A 13,321-nucleotide genomic window follows, 5' to 3' on the forward strand; every position below is an offset into this window, starting at 1 on the left:
GGGGGTACATTTTCTGCTGCGCTCTCCCTTGGGCTGCCTTAGGGTTAATTTTCGATGCCGTGGCTGACGGGTGAGCCCGTTCAGGACGATATTCAGCCATCCCGACGGACCTGCTCCCCGGCGTAGCGCTGCGCCCGCACCACTCAGCGGGCACAGCCGCCGACGCCCGGCAGGAGCCGCTCTCCTTTCCCGCTGCCGCCACCACCCGTCGTTGTGCACGCTGGGAGTTGTAGTCGATGCATACTGCCACCCTGCTGGACGCACCGCCCGACGGACTACAACTCCCAGCGTGCTGCGGGGCGCCGGGCCTGCCGTTCCTTTTGAATGATTTCACTGCGGTCGGCGCTTGGGGCGAGCATCGCAGTGGCGGCGCTACGCCCGTGGATGGCAGCCCGAGCGGGCCGCGCCATGGCTGTGCGCGGGCCGCGGCGCTGCTAAGAGCGGCACACGGGCTGTGTGTTCGCTTTCTGGCCTGCCCGCTGGCCGAGCCGGCTGGGAGCTGGCGGCCGCCCCCGTCGATATGTCGTTGGCCATGGAGGAAGAGGAATACTCCAGGCTAGTGATGGAATCGGAGCCCGAGTGGCTGCGGAGCGAGATCAAGCGGCTGTTCCAGGAGCTGGGCGAGACCACCCGGGAGAAGATCCAGGCGGCGGAGTACGGGTTGGCCGTACTGGAGGAGAAGCAGCAGTTGAAGCAGCAGTACGAGGAGCTGGAGCTGGAGTACGAGACCATCCGCACCGAAATGGAGCAGCTAAAGGAGGTGAGGCGGCGGCGGGGACCCGGGGGTAGGTGCCTGCCCTGCGGGGCGAGCCTGGCACTGCGGATAAAGGAGGCGAAGGCGGTTGGGGGAAGATGGAAACGGGGCAGGTCACCGTCAGCGGAGCCCGGGGCGGTGGGCTGAGGGGCCCCGGGGCTGCGGTGGGGCAGTCGGAGAGTCGGGGCTGCCGGCAGAGTTCGGAGGAGGGCGAGCAGGCCTCAGTCTTGCTGCCGGCTGCGCAGTCAAACCGTTCCCCAAGATGACAGCTCTTGGAGACAATTAATTTTCAGACCAGGAAAGGGAAAAAATAAAGGGGGGCGGGGGGGGAAGCTGTTTCTGTCTCTAACCTCCTGTCTTGTGCCGGGGGAACTTGTGAGGGAAGCGTGTAAATGCTTTTATGTCTCTTCCCGTCCTGTCTTGCCTCAGGCTTTGGTGGCAGGTCGGCTTCGCAGCCGCAGCCAGGAGAGGAAGGAGGCTCTCGGCCGCCCCCGGCGAAGCGGCGCTCCCCGGGCGGTGGCTGCCGGCACCGGCCGCTCCTCGGAGCGGGGACCGAGCGGGCGGGAGCGGGGCCGGGACCGGGACCCTCTGGAGGCTTTTGTGTGGAGGGAGGAATCCTGCGTTGGTGTCAGTAACTCCCTTACTGCGGACCACCACAAAAATAATATAGCGGGCTTTAGTCCACAGCTTTCTTCTGGTGGAGTTCCATGTTGTCGTTGGTGGGTTTTATTGTTTTGTTTTGTTTTTTTTAATATATATATATATTAAGGAAACTTCAGCTCTAATCTGTGCAGTGGAGTAAGGTTTGCCAGGAGAAATTCTGTTTTCTTAGGTCAGCTGGCACAAAAGCTTTTCTCATGCAAGGTGTTGTGCAGGTGTAGAATACAGAACAGTGGTGCCTCAGGAAGAGCCTGTGCAGAATGGAATGGACTTCTCAGCATTTATAGACGCATGGTTAGCTCTCCTTATGAGAGCATAGCTGATCCCCTGCCAGTCTGCTACATAGCATGGCCCATAGGAACTTGTTTGTCTGCCTGTACCTTGGTTATTTTGATGATTGCTTCTGTGCAGGCAAATGCTGTGCTGCTTTTCAACTGATTTAGGCCTTGCCTTAATTGCAGAAGATCTGATAGAGCCTAAGAGATGAATGTATTTGAATTTACTTGACTGATGTAAATTTTATCTAATGGCTCTTTAGTATAGCTCATTCAGTTGGCAATGGATTTGAAGTAACATCAAACTACACTATTTCAAAGGGAGAGTTTTAAACTGACTTGTACAAATTCAACTAAATCTGAAAGCCTTTGCTTCCTGAGTGTCTTTTGGTCTTGTAAATAAAGCTTTATTCTGCTTTTATTATGTTACACGAGCATAAGCAAAAGAGGTTAATTACTTTGAATTACATGTCTATAAACTTGTTAACTAAACATGCAAGCTGAACTGATGTAGCGCTATAACTAAAGCCATGTGAGACCAACACGGTTACAGCAGCATACAGTAGCAGAGATGCTATGTGAAAGTCAAGGGCAGAGGCAGTCTTGAAAAGAAGATGAGAGCAATAAAGTTGTGCTAACGGGAAAGAAAAGTCAGTAAGCCCATTCGGTAGGTTGGATGGGAAACATGGCATTGAGAGGTGAACCTCATTCAGCACAGAAAAAGGCTTGAAGACAACTTCTTTTCATTCTTATAGGGCAGCAACACTTCAGAAGCTTGTAAAAGATATTAAAAAAAATAGGGGGGGGGTTAAGAAAATGGCAGTATTAGCAATGATTCACTTCTTTTTGCTTTTAACATTCTGAAGGTTTTGCTTTGTGTGTGCATGTCCTGTCGTAATTAAGTCAAAACCTGGGAGGCAAACAATTCTGGGAACAGCTTGAAGACTCTGCTAGCTAGCCTACGCAGGGAAAAAGCATTGCTCGTCTAGCTTTCTTGGAATGCTGTGGAAGAATCTGGTCTGCATTAGATCTTTTAAACCTTTAGCAGATACATGAAGCGTGCTGTCAGAAGAGGAGTTTGTCTTCTTTGCTGCTTATGCAACCTCTTGCTTTTCACAGGCACAGCTAGAGGAGTGTTGCATACGAGACTTGCCACATGTCAAGCTCCAACCTAAAGGGACTCCATCTGGGGTTACCCGAGGTTGTTCTTGGGAAGGCAGGGGATTAATGGTAGCATGTCAGACTAGGACAGGGATGCTTTCCTTCTCTTGCTTCTTAACTGCGACTTCATGCAGGCTTTTAAAATACAGCAATTATAGTCTCTATAGATCTTGTTTTATTCTGTTCTACTCTATCTGGAGACCTCAGTAGCACAAGGCCGTGTTATGCCAAGTGTTCTGCAGGCACACAGAGAAGTTTCTTGCGCTGCTGGGTGTCGTAGGTTTGGTTATACTTTATTTAATGTTATAACGCATCCCATATCATGGCCCTGTTCATACTGTAGGTAAATGGGCTCCCACTTTGGGAACTTTGTAATATAATTTGTTGAAAGTACAGGCTGTTCTGCTACAGTCATCAGATCTTTCATAGCATTCTGGTCAGGTTCTCCTACCTGTCCCACATCCCTGACTGTGGCAGAATGTCATAGCCTTAACCTCCACAGTTTTATCACTTTGGTAAGTGCAGATGGCATCCTCAGAGCTGTACGCCATTTTATAAAGATGTCCGTGTATTCCCAGTGTTTGCAATTCAAGTCCTCCTGGTGAAGCTGGGGAGCTGTTCTGTCTTGCACTGAGGCTCCACACCAACCTCTCTTTAGTCATGGTCCTTGATAAATTGTCGACTCTCTTGAGTTTGTCCCTTTATCTGCTTTGTGTGGTGACTTGATCTCAGATCTTTTATGGTAATTTGTGCTGCATTTCTTCTATCATTTTAATTTGAGAGAACTAAATTTAAATACAAACCATCTCCCCAGAGAAACTTACTGGTTATCTTGAGTCCCACCTTTGCTTTTGTAAAAGGGAATTGATTTCAAACTTTTATTAAACATTATAGATGTGTTCCCTAACTCAAAGGAATAAGATACTGGCTTTCTTGGAGTGAGGAAACATCACATTGTATACGTATAATTTTTACTGCTGTTTTTTCCGTTCTAGGAGATGTAGTAATGAAGAGTTGTTTCTGTAGGCTGTGTTCAGCTAGTAAGTCATTTGGGAGCCTTTGTCTGCAGTGGTGCTAATTGTGTAAATTATAGAGCTTCTGACCTGTCTGAGCTGTTGAAGACACGTAGAATTGGCTCTTTGTGTGCTCCAGCCCACAAAATTGATTGTCTGGGGGTTCAATTATTTGTGTTCCTGACGATTTGTAGGGGAATGTGGCATGGAAGGTTAACTTGCATAAGGGATTATCTGCTTCGCTCAGTACTTTTGAGTTGCTTTTGAGACATCAGTTAGATTGATAACTATTAGCTCAGTTATGAAACTGGCTGCTGTCCAAAGCTCCTTTCTGATTAAGTAGTTACGTTGTATTGGTAGTCATAGACTTGCATTTAAATCCTTTGGAAAACATGGGTGTTATGTTATGAATTACTTAGTTCTGTAATAACATAAAAGTATGCAAATAGACTGTGGCTGTCCTTAAAGTATAAAAGCATCTGTCAGTGCATCGCAGTTAATGTGATGTATATGGTTTATATATTGTTTCAAAGGGGGGCGGAGGAGAGGGGGGAGGCTTATAAGGAGGGCCAGCAATGATCTGTAGGATGACAGTGGCTCTTGTTTCTGGTTTTTTTGCCTATAAGGATCGTGTACTGACTTTATGCCACGACGTGAATTCTGTCTAGAGGATTCCTGGTAGACTTGGAAGCTGTCTTTGACAGAAAACATTCAAATAACACCTTGCTGCTTCATTTCTGGTTAAGCCAAAGTGGGTGTATTATGCAGCTGAGGTGATATGTTCCGGGCTGTAATATTTGTGCGGTTTATTTAAGTGTACTGCTACTGCTCAGGTGGAGTGTACAGTATCTGTGGTCACTGACAGAAGTTTTATTTTGCTTAATTCACTTAAATATGTAACAGTTACTTGGATATGTAATACATCATCCAGACTGGTTTAACGTTTTCACTGTGCACCTTCAAAAGTAGCAGTGATTTTTCCTTACTGCGTTTATCTAATTTCAAAACATTTTACCAATTGTGCTGCTGTATTGCTGTGCTCATTTTGTGTGTAGGAACATAAGGGCAAAGAGGGTAAAAATGGCTGGGCTAGAGTCTCATAACAAGCCAGTGTTATGCTGGCTGCTGCGAGGCAGGCTGGCAGCAAAGTCTTGTGGCTTCTTTTTGGAAACAGAAGTGCTGAGGTAGGACCAGGCTGACTTGTGTTCTTACATCTGCCTCTGAGTGGTTCCAAAGAATGTTTATCAATATGGTGATAGGCACTTTATATATATAAATATATCTATATAAAATCCTGGGATTAAATCCTCTGTGCTCATAGTTCAGTGCTGGATTGACTGTCTTTCCATTCAGTCATAGTAAATAATGATGTTCAGTAGCTCTAAGGCCTCAGGTACACCTCTGCAGCCTCCTCCTAATAAACATTCAGATGTAATATTGATTCCTGCTGAAAGGGAAGGACCTTAATGACGTTTGAGATTACCTCTAATCTTCCAGTGCTGTTAAAACAAAAGGAAGTGTGTTGGGTTTTTTTGTGTTTGGTGGTTTTTGGGGTTTTTTTGGTGGGGTTTTTTTTGTTTTGTTTTGTTTTGGGGTTTTTTGTTAAATACAATTTAATTCTGGTTAGACACGTGTAAATCTAGACTAAGCAAAGTACAACTACAAATTGATATTGGGGAACTGATACCAGTTTTCACATACTAATGGAAAATAGTTATACTTCTGTGAACCTGTCTTGTGGATTTAATGGCAATGTTACTTGGACCCTCGCACCTGCTGCAGCTCAAATGTAAGAAGAGAGGAGAATTGCTGTGTCTAGTGTAGAATAAGACAGGAAACTGGTTGAGGTAAGTAAAATACTCCCATGTAAACTAAGGTTCTTATATTTTGGTGAGTCATAGTTGGTGTACATTAAGAATAGAGCCACCTGTAATTTAATCTGATGTCTGCAGTGGTAAAGACCCTTAGTACTGTGTTTTGGAAAAGCTACTTTACTTATATATCCTTCTTTTGGAAAAAAGAAAATCTGAGAAGTTAAACATTCCAGTTTTTCCTGCTGTACTAGAAATAGTAATCTGTAAGGCTTCATGTTGTTAACTTCATTCTCTTTGCCAGTGTTGCTTGAACTGCCTTTCTTAAAAATCTGCACAATTATATTCTTAAAGTGATGATTTCAAATTATGTTCTTGTGAAATTGCTGAATTATTGGGCTTTTTCTGATAAAATTCACTACACCTTATGTAATATAACATCCATAAATATTTGCGTGACTTAAATTGTTAAAACCCCCCATGTTTTCAGACTAGTGGTTTTCTCTAAGCTGCTGTAGTCTCAGTTGAGAGCTGGGTCTTGGTGAAACATTATATTTACTTCTGTTTTGTGATGCTTGTGTGTGATGTGCCTTAGCCCAGAATGAGGCTGTCCCTGACCCTTCACCAAATATTAGATAATTTGTTTCTAATTTTCTACATTAGATTAAACCCAAGGTTCATGAAACAAAAGTTTAGCAGCAGTAGTGCCATTTACTACATAGTGCTGGGTGTTCGCTGTCCTGGTGGAGGGGATAGAGTGAACTGTGCTGTGGAACCGAACCAAATTATTTTTTTTTTTTTTTTTTTTTTTTTGGTGGTGGTTTGGTTTTTTTTTTTCTTTTTTTGTTAGCAAATTTCTTGCTTTCAAGTTAGGTCATTCCTAGATTTGGGTTTCAGAGGTGTGTGCAGGTACCATGTCACAACGAATGTGTTGCAGCAGCAGGTAATGAGAGGAGCATCCCAACCTAGTTTTGCTGCTGAGCTTGACCATTAAACTGCTGCCTGAATAATCCAAACCCCACAGTCTGTGCAGTGTGCGTGGATCCACCTCATATGACTGCTGGGATTTAGCAGTCTTGGGTTGCTGCTGTGGCAGCAGCATTATTGACAGGCTGGCAGTTATGGTAGGGGTCTCTATTGGGATGTAGTCTCTCTTGCAACACTTTTTCTCTTTACCCAGATAAACTGTTCTTGTTAGAGACTTGCATTTGGCATCATTCAGTGCACAGTCCCAGATGGGGACAGTTGAGAGCTGAGGCTCTGCATGTGGGCTGGAGGGCTGCCAGGGTGTTCAGAGACAAGGTGACAGGGTCAGCGCCAGGGGACAGGCAGTCTGGGCAGAAGAAACACTGGAGTAACTATTTGAGGGATGGAACACTTCTCCTTTGAGGAAAGGCTGAGAGGCTTGAGGTTGTTCAACCTGGTGAAGGCTCCGAGGAGACCTTATTGCAGCCTTTCAGTACTTAAAAGGGGCCTATAAGAAAGATGGAGAAAGACTTTTTAGCAGGGCCTGTTGTGATAGCATGAGGGGTGACAGTTTCAAACGAAAGGAGATTCAGGCTGGATGTGAGGAAAAAATGGTTTAGAATGAGGGTGGTAAAATCCTGGTACAGGTTGCCCAGAGAGGTGGCGAATGCACCATCCCTGGACACATTCAAGGCCAGGGTGGATGTGGTTCTGGGCAACCTGATCTAGTTGAAGATGTCCCTGCTCATTGCAGGGGGGGTTGGACTAGATGAGCCTTGAGGGTCCCTTCCACTCTGAACTGTTCTGTGATTCTGCATGCTGGCAGTCCATCTCCACAGGTGCCACAGGGTTAAGATTATTTCAAAGCGATATTGCTGAGGGCTTGTGTGAACCTAGAGGGGTTCTGATAGGCACAGCTCTGCAAGTGGCAACTGTGTATTCCTACATCCCTGGAGCCGAAGTTTGTGCAGCCCTGGTGTGGTAGACATGCTGCCTGGAAACTGAAAGTCTCAAACCTACAGTCATCGATGTTTTGTCACATGGGGTTTTTGTGCAGCTCTGCTGTGGTGATACCCACAGTTTACTCAAATCACAATTCTTACTTGTCATTTGAACATCTGCTGGAACGCACTCGCTAGTTTCTGGGCTCTTAATGCACAATTTATACTTTGAATTTAGGACCATTTTTCTTCTAATCTGAAAGAAAATTCTAATGATGTGGAAAATTGCCTGGTTTCCCTAAGAGGCGGGCGAGTGGATGGGAATAGCAGTTCTCTGGTCTGTGTGCTGCCCCAGAGTTAATGGATTCACCATTTCCTCTTTTGCTCTACTGTCTGTGAGGTTGTGACTAATCTGGAGGAGTATGGGGCCATAAGATGACTTCCAGAGGGTGACGCTTCCTCCAAGCATTAGTTTGCTTGCTTTCTCTGCTTTTGGCCGGCTGCAGAGAATTGTTTGTTCAGTTCTGGTAACCCAGCAACAGAGGAATATAAGTGGGTTGGAAATATGATCTACAAAACCTTAGCAGGGGCAAGCGACATAAATAAACTGCAATCCAAACGAATGCAGCAGCCTCCATTTTGGGGAATAGCTGAAGTTTTAAGTGTAGTAGCTGCAGAACTGTGAATTTTTCCATATTTTTCCCATCTTCCACCTCCTGCTTTCCTTCCCCTCCTCTTTTCCCATGACTGCTCTGGATGAAGTGAGCCAACATCCGTCCACTCGCCTGCAGACAGGCGTCACTTTGAAGTGGGTAGATGGGACCTACCTGAAGAGTCTGCTAAGAGCTGTGGTCTGTCTTGCCCATAAAACAGGATGGTTTGCCCCTGGGGCTCTAGGGAAGCAGGGGTCCACACAGAAAACAGCTTGGCTCTGGGGTCTATGTGTGTGGTCATGGGTCTAATTGGGAATGTTCGGCCCAAACTGAAGTGCAGTGTGGGGATGGTCTTGGTTTCTCTGCATTGCTGTGGCTGTGTTAGGCACTTGGGCTGGGGAGTGGCTGCGTACAGCTCTCACTAAAACAAATGGTGTGCCTCGTGGTGTGCTGCACTGTGCTGTGGCATATGCCACACTGCTTTGTCTCCTTAAATCTTTTGTTTTCACCCCTTAATTGCTGCAAACATGCAGCCTGGATATTGGCTGTAGGCAGTGAAGCAGTATCATGGTAAATTCATTACAACGGACTTCATTAGGAAGGCTCTCTGCATGTCCTGTCTGTCAATGTTGAACAGAACTGGTTCTGTAGTTCAGCTCTGGTTCCAAGGCAGAGAACTGTATTAGCCTAATGGATGTATAAACTTATTTCTTCAGTATTGCTACAAACTAAAAGGACACTTGAACTGCCATCTAACCTGCCAAAACCAAACAAGTTTCACTGCTTCCTGTGCACAGACATTTTAGTCTCTTTCAACATTCAGAATCCTTTTGTTTTGAAATGATCGATGGATGATGTTTGTTTGGTGCTTGTTCTGTTGCATGAACAGATGACTCTAAAGTTAAAGAAATTTTTTTGCACTCCCTGCACACAAGGCTGAGTATGTTTTCTGGGAGGGATTTGGTGTGGCTAAATATTGTGACATGTCTGTAACCTAGCCCAGCCCACTAGTTCTTTCTAGAGCTTGGCAGCGGGTGCACTGCCAGTAGCTGTGAATGAAACTTTTCAACAGTATGATACTAGGAAGATAGATGATGCTAGAAGATGCTAGAAAATAGAGAATGCATTTTCAAGCATTTGGTATGTAATTATTTTGTGGTTTTCTCTGATCAGGTAATCATGTTTCACATAAATAATTTCTCTTGAAGTGAGGAACAGGGATTAATCTATTAATTTTCAGCTCAAATTTTCATTTGTCCCTTTCAAATTTTGTATAAATGTGCATAATTTAACAGCTATAATGTGAGACTTGACCTATAACAAGAGGTGCCATTTTGCCCTTCATCAAATACCTATTCTTTCACACAATTCTTTTTTTCCTCCTCAAACTTTTGTGGCTTCAGTCTTGTATATTTCTCATTGTAAAATCCAATTTACACGTTTGGCAATGGCTTTTATTCTGTTGCTCAGCAGTACTGGGATGTTCTTCATCGTCTTATAACTGTGGTGGTATGCAGAGGGTTTTAAAGAAGAATCTGCATTGTGATGAAACATATAAGAAAATGCAAACCTTTGTGCATCCTTTGAAGTATTTGTACCCGTAAGAAGGCTTTGTTCTGGCCTTGCTCTCTAGAAAAATACACAGATTTTCTTTTCTCCGAATTATAATTGAGTGCTAAGCTTTGTGATCTTAAATAAATCTGACTGCTCTAGCTTTTGTTGGCCAGCTTTCTGGTCTTTCATAACAATACAGATGGTTGTTTTTAAATTTTAATGGCTGATTGGTTTTTGAGATGAGTTTTGTCCTGTCATGTAAAAATCTGTTTTATGTGTACATAAGAAGTAAGCCTAATGTGAAAGTGGGATCTTTAGCATACTACAGAGCTACAGAAAATCTGCATTTAAATAGTGTGAATGAGTTAACTTCAAGTGCATGAAAACCAGAACATTTTGTTAAGTTGGAAAATCCCCTTGCCATGGCAGGTTTATTAGGCCTTCTTTGTGGAGGCTTTTTTTTCCTGATGGGAAGGAGAAGATTGCAATTTCAGACATTACACTGGGCTTATTTTTGGTCTTGTCTTGCAATTTCTTTCCTTGTCTATCTTTAATAAGAATTTTACTTTAAATCCAAACTTCTCTAATTTTCGTGTCATTGGTTTTGGCAAACGTTTCTGATTTTCTCAGTCTGCTTGTGGTAGGATATAATGGTCTTTTCCTGCTTGTATTTTTGTGATCAAAACCATTTCAGGTGGGCAGGAAGGCACTTACCTGTCTCCTCATGTCAACTGCAAAGGTTACAAGGAGCTGACAAGGGCAGACTAGTTACTTACTTTCCCTCATTTCTAAGATTCCTCTAAAAGCTGATGATTCAGTTGTGATGAGATCCTCTGGGACTTCAGTAGGAACAGAGAGCGGCCTCATATCACTTTATTTCATAGGTGAGTTATGACAAGCTTGCCAGAAAAACTAATTGAAGTGAGAGGAACTTGGGAAAACATTAAATCCTCATTAAATCCTTCTGTGTACTGGGCTCACACAAGATGTGGTGAGATATGTGCCCTTGTGCAGCAGACCTGTTCAGGGGAGACGTATGTGAGAAAGCTGCCCCTCTAGCCTCAAATACAGCTTTTCGTAGACAAAATCTTGGCTTCGTGCACTGCCTGTTTATTGGCAGTGTTGCCAGTCTTGAATGCCAAGAATTGAGCCTTTAAAAACCAATAATCATACCTACAGTTTTTTGAAGTAAGGCCAGAGGAAGGAGGAATTGATAATTGGTTGACTTGTTTCTTTTGTGCACCCACAGAGGCTAGAAAGCACCTGAACTGCTCCTGTGTTTCCCCTCCTCCTCTCCTGGACTGCAGTAGTTGTATTTTAAACGCCAAATAATTTAAGACCTCTGATACTCATGTATGTATGTATGTGCACGTCTGAGGTGTTAATTGAGTGTGACCTTGTACAGATGTTTGTATTCCTGAGCCCCCAATATAAACAAATGCATGCATAAAACCATGCCCAGAACTCTGTAGCCGCTGTGAATTTAATGTGGGTTAAGGCTTGTGTGTTTAAAGAGCCTTAGTTGCAGCTTTTCTAAAAACAGCAGAAAAATGTAGTCTGTTGTGCTCTAATTACTTACAAATGGGAGATTTAATGGGAACGCAGACGGCCCTGAAACCTAAAGGCCAGGACTGCGATGACCTTTCTTCCCCCACAACAGGAAAATGACGTGCTAGCATTGCTTCGGAGAGTAGGCGCTGGAGCTGGGAAGTTCAGTGAGACACCCTCATGAATACTTGGATTTAGTTCTGCAGTTGCAGCACCAGATTTTTGTCTTGTTTTTCTCCCTCCTTTATTTTAAATGGGTTAGGAATGTTTTATGGGCAGGAAATGGGAATGGCTGTTTTGTGAGCACAGCTGTTTTAAATAAACTAGTGGAAGGAACCCTCCAGCGGCCAAAAACCTCTTGGAATTAGAATAGCTATTTGCTTTTTGAAACAGCAGACTTAGCTTTTAAACAGTCCCCTTGTATCCTTGGTTTAAAGCATCACAAGTTTCCTTACTGAGGATGTTTCCCTCGTTAAAATTTGTGATAAAGTAAATTGAAGGAAAGGGATTTTAGATTTTACGCTTTACTACTGAAGTTTAATCTTAATTTGACATTCATTCCTTCTTTAATTCTGAATTTTTCATCTTGTTACCCTTGTTGAGAAATGAGCTACATTCTGAAATTCCAGAAATCTGTTTTCAAGTAAAACTTAATGTATTTAAACAATTATTGATAAAATTACCTTATATACAGTCCATGAGATTAGCACTTTCTCTCTCGTGTGCTACAGTACAGGCAATTAAACACTGAATGGATGGACTCGGCTAATTTAATGTGACCTTCGTGAACTGCATTGAGAAATCTCTTTGAACATATCAAACCTAATTGTAAACACAAATTTCCCCACAACACACAGCTAACACAATGAAGGTTTCTATATTACACTGGAAGTTAATGAAGCATAGATGTGTATCGAGTATCTTGCAGCATGAGGCAGCTACTTGTATTTTTATTCCTTACTTTCTGTGTATACACATGCATGTCTGGCAACTTCCAGCATTATGGGAAGACTGAAAGAGCTGTTCTTTGGTTTTTTGCATACAACAGCTAAATACAAGAAAAAAATATCTTCAACCTGCAGCTCTTTTTAAGAATGTATTTTGAAAAATGCTTATGATCACTAACTTTTTTTTATATATATATATATAATGAAAGGGTGTGTAAATCGTTCTCTTAAGTAGATCTTGGCAGCTGCCAGTTGTGTGGGGGAAGGGGTAAGGAGAGCAAAACTGTGGTATGAGCTAGGACTGAGCTTGCAACTTTCAGTCTTTGTTTACATGCCCCAGGCCTGTCCAAGCACAGCATTCCACAGAAACCTCCTTCCCTTCGTAGACCTGTGGTGGTGGAGGATGTTGCAGCGTTGTCAGACACCTTCCACTCCCCCCACCCCCACGGGCCCTCTGTCTGCTTTCCAAATACGCTTTCCTGGAGAGTTCCATTGGATCCGTGAAAGCATTTTTGAAGGCATCTTTCCCAATAATGAGTTGTGAAGTTGTAGAGGTGCCTCTCCCATTTTCTGGCTCCTAGAAGCATTCCATGCGTGAAGGTTTGTCCATTTTGTTCAAATCCCTTCTGATGACAGTTGCTGAATTCAATCTCCTAATTACATGTCAGTTTGGTCTTAAAGTTTCTTCAGAAAGATAAAATGGAATACATGGAAAGGACAACAGGTTTTTTTTAGTTCTTTTCTCAAAAGAACTGTTTCTCACACCCTCCTGCCTGTTATGTATTGTATGCTCGAGAGTTACAGTCTTGATGGACTTGAAAGGGAGTCTCTGAGGCTGGGGATAATGTGAACTCAGCAGATTGGACACCTGGGCGGGTGGCAAGTGGGTTCGAGCTGCCCACAGGAACCAAGAGAAACTCCAGCTGCTGGATTTAATAGACCGCAACCATCTCCAGCCTCCTGTCTGTCTTGGGTCTGTATGTTTCTCGATAAATCCACAGCTTTGGTTCTGTTGTGTCTCTGTTGCTGATTGTGAAA

At 43.7% G+C, this 13,321-nt stretch overlaps 1 protein-coding gene across 2 annotated transcripts in view; it reads left to right on the top strand.

The window, feature by feature from the left end:
* Window positions 1–317: 317 nt before the first annotated feature.
* BICD2 (BICD cargo adaptor 2) overlaps window positions 318–13,321 on the top strand; it is a 98,204-nt gene continuing 85,200 nt past the window's right edge. The window contains exon 1 of one of the 2 annotated variants that reach the window (XM_030501279.1): window positions 318–760. In XM_030501279.1, coding sequence (XP_030357139.1) covers window positions 521–760 — 240 coding nt within the window. In that variant the 5' untranslated portion in view covers window positions 318–520. The remainder of the gene's footprint in view (window positions 761–13,321) is intronic. The other variant, XM_030501280.1, reaches the window with a different exon arrangement.

This window comes from Strigops habroptila, chromosome 11 (genome assembly GCF_004027225.2).
Source record: "Strigops habroptila isolate Jane chromosome 11, bStrHab1.2.pri, whole genome shotgun sequence".
Classification (NCBI taxonomy): domain Eukaryota; kingdom Metazoa; phylum Chordata; class Aves; order Psittaciformes; family Psittacidae; genus Strigops; species Strigops habroptila.